This window comes from Alnus glutinosa, chromosome 11, assembly GCF_958979055.1.
Source record: "Alnus glutinosa chromosome 11, dhAlnGlut1.1, whole genome shotgun sequence".
NCBI lineage: Eukaryota > Viridiplantae > Streptophyta > Magnoliopsida > Fagales > Betulaceae > Alnus > Alnus glutinosa.
In genome coordinates this window covers 24317837-24338477 of record NC_084896.1, presented here as the reverse complement: position 1 = coordinate 24338477, position 20641 = coordinate 24317837, and the positions used below count along the sequence as shown (strand labels likewise).

General features: G+C 33.4%; 1 protein-coding gene across 2 annotated transcripts; it reads right to left on the bottom strand.

The window, feature by feature from the left end:
- Positions 1–72: 72 nt before the first annotated feature.
- Positions 73–12500, bottom strand: LOC133881915 (protein DWD HYPERSENSITIVE TO UV-B 1). 2 transcript variants are annotated; one of them, XM_062320985.1, is made up of 10 exons: positions 12358–12486; positions 11218–11284; positions 10333–10586; positions 8501–9110; positions 6745–7401; positions 5819–6259; positions 4738–4932; positions 2133–2186; positions 735–797; positions 73–647 (listed from the first exon to the last, which is right to left on the bottom strand). In XM_062320985.1, exons 1-10 carry the CDS (start codon positions 12387–12389, stop codon positions 564–566), a joined length of 2457 nt encoding a protein of 818 aa, XP_062176969.1. In that variant the 5' UTR covers positions 12390–12486; the 3' UTR covers positions 73–563. The 2 variants fall into 2 exon arrangements, with proteins under 2 accessions (XP_062176969.1, XP_062176970.1); XM_062320986.1 differs by lacking the exon at positions 11218–11284 and having other exon boundaries at positions 12358–12500.
- Between the last annotated feature and the right edge of the window lie 8141 nt (positions 12501–20641).

The following is a 20641-nucleotide window of genomic DNA, read 5'->3' as shown; positions in this document are numbered from 1 at the left end:
TTGGGATCTTCCGCAATTTAGACCGTCGATATAAAACTCATCTGCTCATACAACTAGCCGAACAGTCCAAAATTTATTTGGACAATCAAACCCATATAAGCTCTCTCCCAATGTATTGCCCAAATTGCCAGAAATCCCAATCTCTATCCCGTGCACATCTCATCCACCTTAAATTACAACAACTCTACAACATACCTTGTGCAGACCATTGCACGCATCCATCAACAACCGGATAAGAATACAGCTATCCGTCCTTTTCCATAGTCTTTGTCTTTCTTTAAGATTATACCATTTACTCTAGCTACAAACTGCTGAATACATATCTACAGTAAAATAAAAATAAAAATGAGAAGGCTAGTGAGAGTGTATAGTCAATAATTACAGGTGCCAGACAATACACGGAAGGCACAACCCAAGCACACATTTCAGGAGTACAAAGCGGTTGGTCCCATCCATTAAGGTGGTGGCCAATGAATGACGAGTGCCCAACAATCATTGATGAACGGTCTTGATTACCGTATCAATGTAAACGAAGAAAATCCGTACAAAAGAATGTATATACATCAACCTCCCATACTGTTGGATGGGCAGGAATGCCGGCGGTACGAATGCTCCTTGGCATAGTCATTTGATGCTAGCAAATTGACCTGCGTGTTTGTACTTTAGATATTTTTCACAGTAATACAGAAAGACAGACATCCAACAGCATAAAGGATACAAGGCGGGAATTATACCTTGACAATCTCAGACTTTGAGCTTGGACGCATATAGGCTGCTAAGATACTCATGTTGAAATCCTGGGAGCAAGGACATTGAGAAACAGAAAGGGAAAAACCAAAAAATAAAACTTCTTTTCAATGGTGGAAGCACCGTAGTTGCATAAGTAGCAGAACAACAATTTGGCAACTTAAATTATTAAAAAAGAAAAATTCAGAAGCAGCTAGTAAAAGGGGTTGAACTTTCATAGCTACTTGATTATTCCTGCATAATGTTGGAGGGTTCAGTCACCTGATGGGAAAAACCTGACCCAATAATTGCCTTCTTATTATGTCTAGGTCAACAAATCATTTAATGGCTTATGGTCGTTCAGAGTAATTTGATGATTATATTCAATATCTTATAAAGAATTTAATGACAAATTCATCATCTTCTACAGGAGCATTTGGAATATAGAGAGTCAGTCCTCACCATGATGCATGACATAAAATCAATTCTTGTAGTTTATGAAATCTTATTTCTTATGAGATGACTGCCATCCTTGATTCTCCCGTTAATGGCTATAGATTTATCCTTAAGATGACAAACAAATAGGAATTGAGCCATTTAAATTTTAGGGGAAACAACTGACACCCTAGAAGATTTTGAAAAGATTAAAGAGGTCATAATGACAGAGAAATTGGACAAGTTCACCTGTAACCTGATAGTGCCCGACTCCAACAATGAATCCACATTATTTACATGATAGATACATAAAAATATGTAAAGGACATCATGTATGACCTTTTATTATATATGAATATAATAATATACTAATTGGGGGTTAGTTATTAAATACAACAAATCTAACAAGAAGTTATAGAACCAAATTACTTTTAACAAAATATAGAGATTTTTATTTTAAGTAAAGAAAATATTATTAATAAGAACATTTACGCAATGTGCATTAAAAGAAAACCAAGACACTTTTCAAGAGCTTAACAGGAAGAGGTATGAATATATAACAAACGTTTGATGCATCAAGCATATAAATTATTTGATCATGAAATTATCATCTGGAAGGGAGTGCAATGTGTCTCAATGACAACTGCATTGGCATGTCAATGTTGTATCAACTATCAAGCATGATGACTAGTACAAGTGGCTTTTGAGGTGAATGGTTTTTGGGAGAAAGAAAAAATAAGCATCACTCTAATGTTTTCAGATGTAGCACTAAATAAAATTAACAAGGGAAGCTATAGAGATAGCAAATCAATATCTTAGAAAGCAAAGGAAAAATCATCCATCAACATGTCCAAAACGTCAATGCTCTACTTTTTGCACCAGCATAATGTTAAATCATTTCATAAGTACACCACTACGTTTACCATAGATGGTCAAGTATATGAGTATGAGTAGTAAAATGCAGAACTCACTCTGAAAGGATCACCCCTCAAAGATTGCACAAACATAGACCCTGAGCCACTTCCCTGCAAAACAAAAGCACAAATCTCATAGTTGTCCCAAGAATAGTAATAGAACAGCGAAATGTAGCAAATGAACATAATCTTTCTCAATAATTTTTCAAAGGGATTAGAGTTCAATAGGAAGGAGAAGAATTTCTGGGTACAGAGTTCGAAAAGGACTACTAGCTCTTAAGGCGTGCTGTCTTTTCGTACTTGTATATAAATTTTATCTCCAATTTTTTCCGTTTGTTTTTGCTTGTATTCAATGGTGTTTCAGATTAGTTTCCTTTTGTGATCAACAATCTAGCAATCTAAATTCCTTTATCACGGTCATGAATCATGAAAATGAATGAAAGAGAAGCTTATATCCAATTAATAATGCAGGCTCATTTTCTTACAGTTAATTTTTCAGTAAAACCCTTCTACTGTTGGATTTAGATTTTAATTTTGTCCTCGTCTAACTTTGTTTATGATCAGATTTGTTTTCTTTATGGTAAGTTACACACACTTAGTTGGCCTTGAACCTACTACCTCACCTTCCACCCAATTTTTTGGGGAGAGAAAGTGCTATTGGAGTTAGAGCGCATTAGCAATACCTCTATGATCTACCTTATTAAAATTTTGGAAAACTACGCTTTGTACCCCCAGAGCACCACCACTTTTCTAAACATCCCCAAAATTACCAATTTGGACACTTTGCATCCCAACCTAAAGTTTTAATGACACTTCGCATCCTTCATTAGATCCAGGCATTATTTCGGACAGAAAATTCTTAACGTGACATGTGCATGCATTCAACCCAATTGAAATGACCAGATTGACCTTGTATGTGAACTTACATCAAATTGTTTGTTATTTCTTTTTCTTTTTTAAATTTTAGGGGTAGTTTTGATATTTCAAATGGGTCAATTGCATGTTTCCATCCAATAACACTTGACATTAACACGGATGCAGAGTAACATTAAAACCTTGATTTGGGATTCAAAGTGTCAAAATTGGTAGTTTTGGGGTGTTTGAAAAAGAAGAGGTAGTTTGGAGGTACAAAGCATAATTTTCCCTTAAATTTTCTAAAAACTAGAATCACCCTCTTTCTCTTCCTCATTTCTAGTCTAATTCTTATTATGAAATTGGAGAATCACACGAGCCCTTTCGCACAATAACTTCTTTTTGGAAAGCCATCTAAGATGATAGTGGATTTGGCAATGCAACCAAAATTGTTATACATTACACATTTCCACATATATAAGTGAAAAGAGATAAAGATTTGCATCTGGACGAAAGCATAAAAAGTCCTAATGGAATATAAAATGAATATTTTTTAAATTCATCCTAACAGATTCTTACTTTGGTCTTAAAATACATTCTTTATGGAAAAAATTGTCTTGATATTGAAATTTATCTTTGACATTTGATGAAAAAATATTTATTTTAATTTTACTATTTAGTCTTGCAATAATGATTTACAAATTTCTAATAAAAGACTGCACTGATGTCAAAAACCTTGTATTTTAATAAAAGAAATACTCTTGATACAACAAGCAAGAAAGATAGTATTAAAGGCTTGTTTATTGAGGGAGTTTCTAACCAAAAATAGGAAGAAGAACTGACTGGAGCTGACTACAATTATGGAACAACATAAATTGATTTGATTGATATCAACTGTGGTATAGTAAGTATAGCTCACCAGTTTCTGAAAGTTATGTTCTTTCTTTATTATTATCGTTTTTATTTTTTATTTTTTGATAAGTAAATTTGTTTTAACCTCCTATATGCATCATCATTGGAATTTAAAAGAGATTGAAGAAAAAGGCCCAAAAAAATCATGCCACCATTAAACCCTGTTGCATCACAGAATAGCATCAACTATGTCATACATATCTCACTTCAAACAGGATGAAACAACATCGGCATCATTTCAAGCACCATCTACAACCTATCAGTTCCCTCATTTCTTAATTTCTTTTTCCTTTGAAAGACAGGAAATCTAAAGGATTTTCTTTGTCACAATTCTTAACTTCTTCCTTTTCCTAGAGTTTCTAATTTTATTTAACTTTCTACCAATGCACTTAAATAGCATTGTTTACCTGGAACGCCTCATCTATAGTATATATATATTACAAAGTTGTGTCAACAATAGAAGATTGATTATAAAGTATATCAAAAGAAGTAACAGATCATAGTTAAGAAGGCATTCATCTTTGTTATTTAAGATGAAAACAGCATAACAAGCTCACTAGTCATTTATCAAGCCAAACCTTTGAATATAATTGCATTTCATCATATCCACAATTTTGTTGATGCACTCATTTTATCCACGTGAATGGTGCAAGCCACACTGATAAACAAAAAAACACAAGAGAATAGCCATTTTCCTTTCCTGTGTGGTTCTCGGGATATAAAGAAGCTCCACAACCTTGATAAAGTTTGGGAGGCCAAATGTAAGTCACACACAAGAGGTATTTCTCATATTTCAGCATTGAGGCCTTTTAAATATATGCAGCCATATCCATAAGTGGTTCACACAGTATGATACCTAAGTATAAACCAAAACATGTGAATATAAAGACAGAGGTACCTCCAAAGCAAGATCCTTGAGACGCCTTCCAGTTTGAGCACAGCAAATGCGGACTACATGTTCATCAGAACTACCACTGATAATATAGTCCCTTCCATTCATGTAATAGGAACGGGTGTAGTTCTGAGAGCTTTCTGTAGAAGCTATCTCAAACTTCAAGTGGAGCCTCCCATCAACAGCCAGAAGTTGTCTAACCTGAGAATGTTCACGTGTTAGTGTCAAGTGCACTTCAAATCTTAAAAGATTATAATGATAATATTATTGAGATTTCATTAAGTACATAAACAAAGTATCCAAGCAAAATATATACCAATAACTAAGATGAAAATGTCTCAACAAGGCCTATATGCACATTAAATACATCAATCAATAATGGCATCCCTCTGAAGCATAGACTGAGGTATGGATTTACACCAAAAAGTAACTAAGTTGGTATTATCCTAATAAGAACCCAGTTATACCTAGTACCACCACCAGAAAATATACTCCATTTCTTTCCTTCCAAACAGGCCACCATGCCACAAATAATTTTCAACAGAAAACGATACATAGATGACTAGGCACTATGGCCCATTTATCTACCACTTGCCTATTGGAGCAAATTGAAACTTTATGGAAGCCATATTCACACAAGAAGCTTTCATGGCATTGGTTCAGGACCAAATCCTACCCCTATGCATATCATGACCCTGTGACATAGGGTCTAGATTTTTTATCACCGAAAACTACCAATCATCAATGGGCTTCAAACAAAAGAAGGATAAAAGCGAAAAACCAAAAATAGTAATTGAAAATTATGGACGCAAAAGAAATCACATAGAAGAATTTTACAGGAAAAAAAAAAGTGATGTAATCCTGTTTACTGAAGCTTTCCATTTCAAAAGTTGGGCTTCAAGATAGGCTCTAACCATATTTCTTGTTAAATAAGACAAACAATATTGTGCCTGGACCAATCATCATTTAAAGTTTGAGACTTAGGAACCAAACTCCTAGGATGAGACCTGAGCATAAGTTGAATATTCAAGAACGTAGAAGCAAATTGACACCCCCAACTCATACTGTAAATTAATCCAAACATTACCTCATTGTCAACAGCTGACACTAGAAGATAGTGATCATCTGGAGAAAAGCAAACCATCACATTGCCCCTAGAGCTTGAAGCAGTATAGCAAGGCCATATTGGTTTCTGTCTTAAGTCCCACATCTTGACATCTTGATCAAAGGAAGAAGTAGCAAAAACTGATGGGGAATAGTTAGCAAACTTCACTACATTAATATGCTCCCGATGCATATCAGAGAACACCTGTAAGCGTCTTCCACAACTAATGTCATATAATGCAACATTCCTTGAGTATCCACTTGCAAGAAAAAGTTCATCCGTAGAGTTAACATGAACAGACGTCAATTGGTCGAACTCATCAAAGGTGACACAACCAGCACTATTATATATGCCCATAGTTCTTGGTGTCATATGTTGGATATCATACAATTTCAATGAACCATTATCTGAACCTGCTATGAGCTGACATTCACCAAGAGGAAAAAAAAAACTAATTAGAAAGAACTAAAATCATGAATAAAATCAACTAAAAAGAACACTCTAAAAATGCATCAACTTTGAAAGTCAACTATTCCATTTTAAGCAGTAACATCATGACCAGCACAAATTTTGGATTTCCTCTTTAATTTAAACGATCCTTTTGGAAGTATGCTTACTGATCATGAGAGTCAAATAATGCATCCTGCAGTTAGCAATTCTTGCAGTTACTAGCCATAGAACACAACATTTATTTATGTAGAACCAAATTATCACCTGCATGGCTTCATATAAGGATTAAAGGAAACCAAAAAACAATCTGAAGACAGATGGTGTAGCACTCTGCAAATATCAACGCAACAATATTTTCCCAGGAAAGACATTGTAATTGTAGAGGATATATGCTTATAGAATAATACAGCATTACAAATTTATCTATATCTAACACATTCCATGCAGGTATCATATACCTTGGAGGGATACTTCTTGAGCCAACAGAGTCCCAACACACTGTTCATTGCACCAAGTGATGGGATATAATTAACAATTTGTTCTTTCTCATGGTTGATTACAACTACTTCACCATCCAAAGTTCCAAAGACCATTAGGCTAGAATCAGATGGGTGATACTCAAACTGCCTTGGACGAAAGCTCATTCCTTCATCTCCCAAACCACTGCTTGAAATTGAAAGCGGATGCAAGAAAGGCCAAGCAGAAGACCCAACTTTGGCAGCACAAAGAGACCTAGTGTAAAAATATTTTGACTTTCCAGAGGTACAAAACGACTTTTGCTTCGGAGTCCGCACATGATTGTGGCTCGCTCTTATTTCACGCTTTTGTAAGATACTAACAACACTCTCTTTATGCTTCCTTTTGTAGGGTAGATACTCAAAGTATTGTGAAAAGGTAACTGTAGCCCTTTCCCTATCAATCTTTCTTATAGGCAAGTTATCTAAAACTTTCAAATGGGGTAATGAAGCTATCATGTACTCTCTGTAGTGTTTCTCAAAGCATATCGGTGAAGCATGACAAGAAATAAACTTCAAAGCAACATCTGCAATTTGCCTAGTAAAGGCGCCTGCCAAAGACTCTTCTCCATTTTGATTGTATAATGTATCAAAAGAAACCTGCGAAACAAGTTCGGAATTCAATGTAATGGCTTAAAAGATGGGAAGTCAGAGGAGAATAATGATATGATGCATGTAGAATACAGAAACACATGTGTACATCCCCTATATCTACATTTGTAAAATTAACATCAATTTACAATAGAAATTTCTTTATCAAGACAAGGGTTGGATTGTAAGGAAACAATAACATTCATGGACATTTATGCATTACCAAGGCATTAAAAAAAGGGGAAAATGCTCCAGAGGTCCCTGAGGTATGACTTTTTATCAAATCAAAGGTTTCCATTGTTATCAAATAAATCCTTTTGTCTACCTTCTATTAAATTTCTAACAGTGCTGCCAAGTCGTACCCAATCAGATACGACACGTTTCCTATTTCATAAAAAAATATAAAAAGAAAAGAAAGGGAAAAAAATTATAATTATAAATATAAATATAAAAAAAAAAAAAAATTAAAAAGAAAAAATTTAAAAACATATATTATTAAAATAAAATAAAAACACCAGAGGTGGAGTGGTCCTCTGGGGGTGGCCGGTGCAGCTACCCCCATTTTTTTTTTTTTGGGGGGGGGGGGGGGGGGGGCTCTATATATATATATAGTTTTAATTTTAATTTGTGTTCTCTATTTTCTCTATTTTTATTTTTTATTAAAGGTGACATGGCAGCATCGTTAAAAGTTTAACGAAAGGTAGACTAAATGATCTATTTGATAAAAATTGAAACCTTAAGGAGTAAAATGATAAAATTTAAACCTTAGAAAGTGAATTGATAAAAAGTCATACCTAATGCACCTCTAAAGCATTTTCCCCTTAAAAAAGTCTTAAAATATAGAGCATTTTAGAGGCATGAATCTAACATAGACCATGAGATTTGACCTGAAGAAAAAACAAAAACAGAAACAAATATGCAATAATCACTTAAGATTAATGTTCTTTTTTTCTTTTAGGTTTGAACGTAAGATATAATGTGAAATATGGAAAATTACAATTTACTGAAATCCTAAAATAGATCGTCTAATGCAACTAAATTAATTCATTTTAATTGCATTATAATCACTCAAGAGAATTATCAAATAGAGAAGGACCAGGTGGTTTACCTCATTCTGCTGATCAACTTGTCCATTCAACCTAGGGAAAACATTAGATAATAGCTCACTATAACGATATTCTTTCTGGTGACTCGAAAAATCCACATCACTATCATCGTCTGATGAATCCTCAATCATGCTTTGAACTTCATCATTTATAACCACATCATTAAGCAAAAACAAATTCCCGAGAGCCTCATCCATGCTTGAGTTATAATCTGCGAGTATGTCAATTTCGATAGATGACGTTCCAATGTAAGGAGCACTCTTTTGCTGACTGACATCAGTTTTTTTATCTGATCTCCCATCAGATGATGCAGCAGAAGGCCCTGCATCATTGCAACACAGCCAATTCTGAAACCGAAGTTCAACCAAAGAAGGGAGTTTAGAAAGTGCCGCAATGGTTGTCCAAAGATTTGTAATTCTTGTCTCACACATTGAGAGGCATGTTAAATTGGGCATGCAAGAGAAACAATCCTCCCTGAAACTAGTAAGTGAGGTACTGAAGTCAAGGTTAAGGGTGTGTATCTGCATGAACTTCCCCATCATGTTGAGCTTCCGGAAGTGTGAAGACGTCAAGGTTAAGACTTGGCATGACAAGCCTTTCTTAGAGAGATCCCTGAGAGTAAAATTAAACTGATGTTGGAATGCCATTTATCTTTGCAAGACCTATAGCTTCAAAAACTTAGTCCATCAATACAACGTTTCTATAAGCAATGAAAAACAGAACCAACTCTTCTTGCATCATTAAGTAAGCAGAAGGCACTCTGAATGGCAACTTCAAGAGGACATACAAAGCACAAGGCGCTACAATTGGAAACTTCAAAAGGATATATATACTCATTAGATGGAAACTTGAGCAATGAAGGAAAGATGAGAAACTAAGGGTAAGGGCCACCTAAGAAAAATATAAAAATATCCAAAATGGCAGATGCTATGGCATGGATTTCAATAACATGATTTTAAACACCACTATCATGAACATTCCTTAAATTCAAGGCAGTAGAGAGATACATAGACATTTGAAATGCTTCTTTCTGAAAACCAAAAAAGAAATTAAAGAAAAAAGTTCCCTTCTTACCAGTTCAAATTTCACCAAAAAGTAATCATTGGCAGAAGTGATCCAAAGCAACGACTGCAAGATGGTATAGATATTCGATAGCCTGGCAAGTCACTTGCTAATTGGCTAAAATAGGTTTAGGGAGTAGTTTGCTCTAAATAATAGTCAAGAATATTATAGAGGGAAGAAGTAGTACATAAGATATTTAAAGGGAAAGTTTCTTCTTCTCCGCCTCTCTCATTCAATGTACCTTTACTAATTCTGTGTTTCCAATGAGAAGAACAGTGTCTTAAGATCTTTTCACATCGAACACTTACCTCCCATTATTAAGATCCCATTTAAAGTTCCAGAAGTTCATCTTCAGAGGTATATTGGTAAATAATAATAATAATAATAATAATAATAATAATAATAATAATAATAATAATAGTAATAATCTACATTGATGCCAGACATATTACAAATAGACTCAATACGAGCATCATGATCCACAAGATGAACTCACTTCAAATACCATGTGAAAGTCAGATTTATAATCCATTTCATATGTTGTTGAAATGCCCACACCGGTTCTCCCCGTCACATTCAAACTGGCCTACTCAGACAATAAAAGGTCACTTGTTCTCAATTATCAAGACTCCAATGGGATGAAATTTCCCTAGGCTAAATCATAGAGCTTCACTAGCTTATTATCGCTATCATAGGTGGCAGAAATAATAATAAAGATATTTATGATGAAAAAAATGTGGAACTAAAACAATAACTAAGCACCAATATATACCGCAAGAACTCCTTTCCAAATGACAGATCCTGGAGATCAACTCGTCGAAGCTTTTGATTGATGGCACGCATCAAGGACAAAGCACATTCTCCATTAAACACACATGAAGATTCATTACGTACATCAACCGCTTGAATCTCTGAAGCATCAAGTTCCATAAATGTATCGAGAAGTGGATGAAAATCAATATCCTTAAGATGGTCCAAGAAAATTTCCAGGCTACATGGCTCATGGCGGGATTTTTTAACTTCAGCCTGAATAATTAAAAATTGAAAAAAATAAGTTTAACTTCACATTCCTTTGAATAAAAGCCAATGCATATTTAGACCCTGATACAAAGAGACGTCTATATTCCTGTAGAAACCGTATCCAACATACAAAAATACTAAATAAAAAACTCGTATCCAGGATACAAAGTTCTATGCATGGAACTTGCCCAGAAAAATGTAAGATATGTCTATTCTTCCTTTGCTGCATTCAACAAGAGGCAGAGAAGTTTAAATCTAAGCATAACAAGAAGACAATGTGTTAAAAATTTTAATAAGGTCCCCTGTACAAGTCCAAGACAACTTTAGATATTAGAAGAATACAGAGTTAAATATATCCTTCTCAGATGATGAACTTGAGAAGTATTGTTTTTAATTAGATCAGAAAGTTCAGGCAGAGCATCCACTCCAGCTCTAAAGCAACTTAATTCAAAGTACTCATATGTGCTCATACCCAAATGTTATCCATGTAACATCCACATACATAATTTAGGATTATGATGATGATGAGGCTGACAATTATTTACAAACAAAAACAAAAAGCAATGAGCCAACAACAATATAATTGTTTTAACAAATCCTAAATTCCAACTACTTAGATCATACAATCAATCCAAACCTTGAATAGACCAGACAAAATCGCAGTATTAGGTAGGACACCATGCTTCCGGCAAGAATTAATATACCTAGAACAAATATGAAAATTAAATAATAAATTAAATCAAGTACATATTAAAAGTGGTGACATGAAAAGAAAAATAACTTCAATTAGCAAGTCAAGAAATTATCATAAGTGACTTTACTCTGTCATCTCCACATAATATTTATGTAGTTTTTTTTTTTTTAATAAGTAATTGGCCCTCAAGGGAAGGGGAAATAAGAGATTTGAAGTAGTGACCTCCGTTTCATGAATGTGGTTTCTAACCGATTGAGCTACCCTTGGGCTTATAATATTTAAATAGTAAATGGATTGTGTTGCCTTTCTCTTTCTTTGTTTTTTTTTTTTCACCCTCAATCAAATTAGATACGGACTTTATAAACCTCTTGATGCAAAATAATGGAGGGCAAGAAGACAACTGAAGACTCAAGTATCGCATGAGACTGGACATGAAAGAGATCATTCGGAGGCAAAAATCTGTGGCAACCTGTTTAAGGGAGGGAAGAAAAATGAAAAGCCTTTAACTAAATGGCTGCTGTTAAAAGATCAAGTACAACTCAACTCTCTAGATTGAGGGTGGCACAGTGGCTCATGGTGGCACTGATGTGACATTGGAAACTTCAGAATCAAATACTGAATATAATTCCTAAGGAGCTAAACAGTGGATCTAATTTGGAGGTATACGGTTTAATTGTTCACCCAAAGATCAGCAGATAATTGGAAATTATAATTGAGACTAACTTGCAATAACCCAATTGCCAAATAAACCCCAATACCATCACAACGGGCACATTGGGTGGACCCCTCAAACACCTAATGACAATCATATCTATACCCTAAATGATCATAATAGATAAAATTAAATTAAAAGGCAACAGTGAAGTACAAAACTCCTTCCCATGAATTAAAACTTAAAGAGTGAAATTCACTGCTTACAATCTTATCTACAACCAGAAATTCATATTTCCAGAAACGAAGTCAATAATCCACAAAGACAAAATATCATAGAAATTGCTGTACTGCAATAATATCATCGAAATTTTCAAGAAATATTCAAAAATACTGATAATAACAATACACCGAGATTAAAGAGGAGCGAACCTTTCTTCCAAGGTTGCGATATCGATGGCCATGGTGATTGAGCTCAACGATTGGAGCTTCTGAATTACTACCTAACAAAAGAAAGTCATACATTTACATATTTATACGGATTAGAAAAGTGAAAAAATGTGTGGCAGTTTCAATTTTTTTTTTTTTTTTTCTTTTTCTTTTTCTTTTTGGTTTGGATTTCTTTATCTCTTATGGGCTAGAGAGATTAGATACCTTGAGCCCATAAACTCAGCCCAACTGATCAACTATATTCAAACCTCTGAGCCCATTTCGAGTGAATACATTTACATCTCGGATTAAAGCTTGACTTTGTCGAGGATGTGGGTTTTCAAATCGCAGGCAAATATTATATTTTTTTAAACGTATTATTTTAAAAATTAAATTGTAATTTTATTAAATGCTTAATTGAATTTTCAAATCACATATTTTACGATTGTTATTTTTAAAATACACGTTTTGAAATCGCAATCTCAAACAGATATATAGTATTAAGTATTAACGGGTTAATATGTAAGTGGTTTCGGACGAAATGAGTGAAATGAAAATCAAATGACTTAAAATGTAATTTTAAAAACTCAAATGAGAAAATTGAAATCGCGTAAAATCCATTAATTTATGATTAAAAAAATAAAGTCATTTTTTGACTATGTTTTTAGTGAAATGAGAATATAATATGTTGGAACTATATTCAACCCAAAAATTTAAGTTAATGGATTTGAATCCAGTTTTACCATAGTAACGTGAATCATTTAAGAAAGAAGAAGAAAAACAAAAACAAAAAACAAAAAACAAAAGTGAGTAGTTTCATATAATTAAGGGTGTGAATTTCTTTCAAAAAAAAAAAAGTTAAGCGTAGGAAACGGATCCTCTCCAGGTTACTTGAACGTGAGAGTATTCAGTTCCTTATAGTATAGGGGTATTTTTGTCTTTTTATAATTTTTTAGACGAAAATTTAAGTTAATGGATTTGAATCCAATTTTATCATAGTAACGTGAATCAAGAAGAAGAAGAAGAAAAAAAAAAAGGGTGAGTAGTTTGGCATAATTAAGGGTGTGAATTTCTTTAAAAAAAAAAAAGTTAAGTGCACAAAACGGATTATCTCCATTTTACTTGAGCTAGAAAGTATCCGGCTCCTTATAGTATAGAGGTATTTTTGTCTTTTCAAATGAACTGGAAAATATCCTAATATTCGAATGGGTCATCTTATTATTAATGATAATAATGTTGATTATGTTAGGTCTAAATTTAAATATTTAAATTTTTAGATTAAATAGTGTTATAACATATTTTTTTTGAAGATGTAACCTGAAGAGTGAAGACTTGACTTCCTACATATTTTTCTTTTCAATAACTAATAATGATAAAAAAAAAAATAAAAAAAAAAAAAGGAGGGCTGCTTCCCATTATTATAATTTGAGACAGGTGGCGAGGAATAATTGGCCAGATTACTGGCCTATTGTTGCAGCTACTGGCTGCAGTTCAAAGTCATGACTCATGTCCCATGGGCTTTTCTGACGCCTCTGAATCTTAAATCACCAAAATTGTCTCCTCCTTTTTCCTTGCAACAAAAAGAAGGCAGTTTTCATAACCAAATTTGTTTCCATCGAGCCAGCCAATTTTTATTAATTACTTCAAGATTTCACGACCATTCAAATCTTTTTGTTTTCTATTGTTAGAGCACTCACATTGAATTGTGTATATTTCAATTTAAAATAGTTAATCAAAACTCACTTTATCTAATTTAGCTAATGGGTTTTAAAAGGCACACTCCATCCGATTATCTATTCTTAACTTTATACTCATTTTTTACTCTTATTTTATTCTTTTTATCTATTTTCTACTTTTTGTCATTTTAATTTTTTCACTTTTTGTATGTACAAAACAATAAAATAATGGATAGATTGGTGAATAGTGCAACTCCACATGTAGAGTTCTATTATTCACAAATCTACCAAAACTCTATTTTAGATTTAGGATAGATAATCCAATGGAGCGGTGTTTTTGTAAGTTTGTTATCTATTATAGATTTAGAGGGGCTTTTACATGATCCAATGTGAGTGCTCTAAACAATTATCTCTCGAAATTGTGCCTAAAGGGTAACTTAATTGGTTGAAGACTACGCCTCATGAGGCAAAGGTCACTAGTTCGAATTCCCCTTCTCTTTTTTGTGGGAAACATGTCAAAAAAAAAATTATCTCTCGAAATCATATTTTTTTTTGTGTTCACCAAAACAATTGTTAGAGAAATTTCGGTGGTACTAATAAGAGAAAATTTTACTTCTAACTCTTGAATTTTCACTTATTTTAAAAGAAGGTATCTAAACTTTAAAACGTCTCACTTTAAGGTATTCATTTTTCAGAAAGTTTCAATCTCAGTCATCCGTTAAAATTTTCTGTTAAATTCTATCAAAATTGTCAAAATACCTCTGTGTTTCTTTTTAAAAAAAAAAAATTATAAATTTTTTCAAAGATTCAGGCATGAGTATTTTTGTAAATTTCATTAAATTATAACCAACACCTAAATCCTAACAAGAAGGGTAATTTGAAAATTTTAACAGAATTTAACAGAAAATTCTCACGGATGAGTGAGATTAAAACTTTCTATTTTAGCTACGTCTCACTATCTATTCTAACATGCGCGCACCTACGTCTCAATATATATTTTAGCTATTTATTTTTACCATGTTATTTAATTATCATTTTTTTTAAAACACCTACATTTTAAAGTCATGTACGTTATTGTGCATGTCATGTTATGAAGAAACATGAGTCAAAAGTGTTCTTATTTTTATTTTTATTTATTTTTATTGAACTTTTGGTGAGTATTACAGCTATATTTTCACCCAAATTTAGGTCCCGACAAGCCAAAATATCTTGAAGCTAGATGGGTGTGAATGCTTATAAGTTGGAGAATCATAGACAGTAAACGTCAAAGAAGCATGAACATGTAGAGTCGTAATCTGAAGTAGGGAAAAGGGATCAAAAGGCTACCAATCTAATATGTCTAATGACTTTATAACAACCAAATAATAATGGCATGGTCATGCTTCTTTAGTCTCTTGTCACCCCCGATTTGACAGCCCCAACTTGAGAAAAAGGTCGTCACCCTCCCTCTCTCCCACTCGATCTCTTTTTCAAATGGACTCGATCCTCTCTTCTGCATGAGAAAAAGTGGCCAATTGCTGGGCTCACCATCAAAGATCATGACCAAGCTTTTCTATCAAGCTGCCCATCTCTCTCTCTCTCTCTCTCTCTCTCTTGTGCTTAGATTAGTGGTGCACGTGGATGGGGGCGTAAAGAGGAAGGGTGTTGGAGAGACAAAAGAAGGCATCATGGCTTGGGACCCAAAGGGAAGGCCGTGCATGCTAGCTTTATTTCTCTCTTCTGATTTATAAATAATTATGCTAGCGTAATAAGAAGCACATTATAGAACTTGGTTATTTTCCTGTTGTGGTCACAAAAAGAAACATATATAGTATACGTATCAACAAATTCAAATTAAACCCTTCTTCTTCTTTTTTCTTTTTTTTGTTAAGTTGGAGTTGAAGAACATGGTGGCAATTACAAATCACATGAAGTGTGAAAGTGTGATCAGCAGTAAGAATTTTATTTATTTATTTTAAATTAGCAATTAAAAAAACATAGCAACAACAAATATATACGTATCCGTTTTTGTCAATTTGAGTACGTGTTTAATAGAGATATATAGTGTTGGCCGGGGATATAAATTATAGGTGGACAAACCTATTCAAGCACCCTACTACGTGAAAAGTAACTGTATAAGCCCACGACTACATGGAGAACAGCTCCCACTAAATAGTAATTAGACAACATCAACCACCGCGTGCATTAAAAAGGCGCATTTCTTTTTCTTTTCTTTGTTTACTATTTTAAACGTCGTAAATCAGCCAATAAATGCTAGGAAAGTTTTCTTGGCGTTTATTTCTTTGCAAAGTTTTATGTTACATAGCGAACAGATGCACATGCACGTGCCACGTTGCAAGCATCTAGATGTCATATTCAAGAGTCTTTCAAATTAAAATATATATGAGCAATATCTTTTTCTATTCAATTATTTTGTAAAACAATGTACTAACTTAAGTAATATAATGGAGTGTTTGCGATCCTTCGAACACCGATGGATTTTCGATGATCATTTTCTCTATTTTTCAAGTATCCTGTCATCAATTTGGCAGTGAGAAAATTGCTTGAATATTTAAGAATATGATGACAACAAACACCATAAAACATTTGATAATGTCGATACTAGGTTTTAAGGATGGCACCTATTGGAAATATAATGTGGGATATTTAGAATTATAATAAACTAATACATAACACTACTATATAGGAATTAATGGCTGAAATCTAGACACTACGACAAGTTTTAATACATCTCTTAGACAAATATTGTCTTTCACTTACATAATAAGTTTTGCAAAGAGAACACGATAATTTTGTCTTCAAGGCACAACACTGCCCGAATATAGCATACATGTTGTAAATTATGAATAAAAAAATGTTTATCAACAAAAGATGAAAAGAAGTATTACGAGGTTCAAATTTCTGAAATCATTCTTTTATAGAATTACAATAACAGTTTTTTTACTGTTGAAACATCAGTTTCTGACTGTTTAATCAACAATTTTTGGTTGTTAAAAATGATTGTTGAAAAAATGGTTAGTAATGTTAAAATTCGAAGCGAAAAAATAAAATAAGTTAACTGTTGGAATTTTGCAATTTGGGCTGGCCTACTGGGTTTAACAGAGACTTGAATTAACTTTGCTTGGATGTGAATGGAGGATTTAAAGGTAAGAGCATCCAATCTGATATTAGGATTAATTGTACTTTAAATAAACAAATTAATTATATATATATATATATATATATATATGTTTCTAGCCTGGCCTTTTCAAAATTAACTAACGTTAATTAGACTAAGATTGACAGGGAATTGAATTGAGTATGCCTTTCTGTGAAAGGAACAACAATTTTGTCTACAGCGCCTGTCTTCTGTGTAAACAATAAACATGGCCCACTAAATCAATATATTATGATCCAGTGGCCCACCCCTTAGATGGGTTTGATCATATAGCAACACTCAAAAGTAATGGTCCTTGGTGGATGTTAACCATTAGCTATTAAGACCTTTTTTTCTTTTTCTTTTTCTTTTTTTTTATTATTATTATTATTATTATTATTATTTAAATGGATGATGGGACTCTTTGGGACGGATTTGGAGACTCTCCCGGTCGATTATATGTGGAGGGCAAAATTGTCTTTTCACATTTTATTGGACAATTTTACCCTCCACTTATAAAGGATTGGCTCTCCAGTTGGTTTCAACGGAGAGGATCCGTCCCCTTTGGTACAACATTATATTGTTCTTTATTATTATTATGAAATCAAGTTTGAGGGAATTCTTTCAATTTAAACTATAATATTGTCATGTGTCTGTTAGCATGTGAAAAATACATTTTTTTTTTAATAGCACGTGAGAAACATATACTTTTTTAATAAATTTTTGCTAACTCTTTTATTGCTCTTAAAAAAGTATATAATTCTTATATGTTTAAAGAACACATGATAATTTTATAGACTAGATTTGAGGAACCTCCAACCTAATTTGAAGAAAATATTTGTTCATTAATAAATAAATTGTAGGGCAATTAAAATCTGGAAAAAGTTTTCATTTAAATTGGATTTGAGAAATTTTTTCTAATCTAGTATATTAAACTAACATCTATCCTTAAAACATGTGACTCTGACATGTATGTCTAAATTATATGTTCTGAAAACATATATCGATTCATGAGAATGTATTAAAAGAATTTTGAGAAAAAAACTTTATCCTTCAAATCGGAAACTTATATTATATGAGAGGTATCACACATAAAGATGCCAACACATAATATGCCCACCCGTACAAAAGCATAGAGCTTGTCTCTTGCCATTCAATTCACCCTTGGTGATGTAATTAATGTTAAACTATCACTTTTTTTTAGAAGTTTAAATCGATAAAAAAGAAATAATTTCAATATTGTAAGTCTTTAGCACTCCCTTTCATGTGTTGGCTCAAACTTCTTTTTAATAGAAAAGGCCCAACACGTGAAATATTTAACCGAAATGAAGGAGACTATTCAAACTTAAGATCTTTACTCTGATACCATATTAAATTACTATTTTTTTCTAAAAGCTTAAGCTGATAGAAAGGGATTCGGCTTCTGTGCGGTACTAAAAAGTACCGCATAGATGCTGTAGTATAAAACAACACCGTTTTGTTATAGACACACTTTCACTGATAATCAAATGACAGTTATGCCCTTCCTTCTACTAAGAACCATTGAACTTCTGCGTTCAAATACTTGTACAACAAAAGGGTTCAAAATGAAGCTGAAGCTTAGACTGCTTTTGTTATCTTCAGAAATAAATTTTGGAACTAGGAATTAAAGAAACACAAACAAACAAATAACGAATACAACTAACCAGACCTCGGCCGCCGCATGAATAGCCGCGAATGCGGCCTCCGCCGCGATGGCTATGGCATGCTTGTTGGGGTCTAGGTCGTCGACGAGCCGGGACAACTTCATTTGGGCGTTGGCAGGGTCTGGTGGTCTTCATGGGAAGCCCATGATCCCTGATAGTACCGGGTCCCGGTTGCGGCCAGGACTGGGAGTAGTTTGCCACGATGTCTCTGGAAAGAGGTTTCCAGGTCAGTCTATGAGCTTCAGCTTCACTTGCTCGTGTTTGTCTTGAAAAATATTATTCTGTTGCTTTCGTAAACTGTTTGTTTCACTGGAAATTTTGAAACCTTTTTGTTGTGCAAGTATTTGAATGCAGAAGTTCAGTGGTTCTTTGTTCATTTGTATATTTGGTTGTTACTTCTTGTTAAAGATAATATGTTGGTAGTCCCGCATTGCTAAGATAGAAGGTTCATTCATATTTTCCTCTCTATAAATAAGAGAGCACTCATTGTATTCAATCATTCAATAAAAGCATAATGTAGCCCTTTGGGCTTTATCCTGTGGATGTAGGTCATAGATCGAACCACGTAAAATTCTTGTCTCTATTTCTTATTATTCCGCTTTATTTTCTTTCAGCTTTATGTTTTTTTCTATGGTATCAGAGCTAATAGGTTAACGCCAATTGTCAGATTCTGGGCCAAATCTTTTTTTTTATATATATATATATATATATATATATATTTTGTAATTTATTTATTTCTATTTTTTTAGTTCTTTTATTTCCCTGTTATTTCTTTTTTATTCAGATTGTTTTCACAATCACGAAACCCTTATTTTCTTTTATTTTTCTATAATTTCCTTTTTTGGGATTGTTTTCACAATCACGAAATCATTTTAGTACTGTTTCCTAGTTTCTTGCCCACGTGGCCACGTCTCTCTGAGTCACAGAGAATAGCATTTCTTTTTCCTCTCTCCATGTGTTTATGCTTATGTTCTTAGGAAAGGCTTGCACTTCTTCCTCTCTTTCCTTATTTTTCTCATGGCTCTGTCTCTAATCATTCCATTATATCATACGGCAAAACCATATGAGACAGTAAGATTTTTCTTTTTTCTTTTTTTTTTTTTGGTCAAAAAAGAAAAGAAAAGGTGTCTAGTCGTTCTGCCTAGCATCGTTTCCTGCAGAGTGGGCCAGTTTGTGTCCACGCCTTTGTACTTCAGAGATCTTACATAGAACGTGGCCGATTCGCAACTCTACGACTTTTTCAACCACATTGATCAGGTGATTGTTTCTATCAAGTTTTTTCGGTGGAGGGGATCGTTTCCCTTTGTATTTGATTTTATTTTGCTGTAATCTGATGACAAAAAAAAAAAAAAAAAAAAAAAGACAAAAGACGAGAAAAAAAAAATGCCAATTGGCTTCAAGTGCCTCCTCTGGAGGCGCGTCACTTCTTTGTTTTTTTCTTGGTTTCAAAGTGTGGTTAAACCCTAAAGATCATAAGGGAGACCAAAAAAAAAAAAAAAAAATTGAAAGAGAAGTGAAGAAAAAAAAAATCAAAAGAGGCAAAAAAAAGAAAGAAAAGAAAGAAAAAGCCCATAAAAGAGGCCAAAGTTGCCCACATTGTTTTGGCCATTTGTTGGAAATCTGGGTCACAACCTATTTATAGACACACAGTTATGAGATAATGGAAATATTGTGGTACAATTCCATTAGGAGTCTAATCCCTAAATCGTATGGGATCAAACTTATTTTTCTAAGAGTCCAGTTCCTATAGGACTTCTTGTTAGCTGATTTTATATAGGTATCAATAGGGC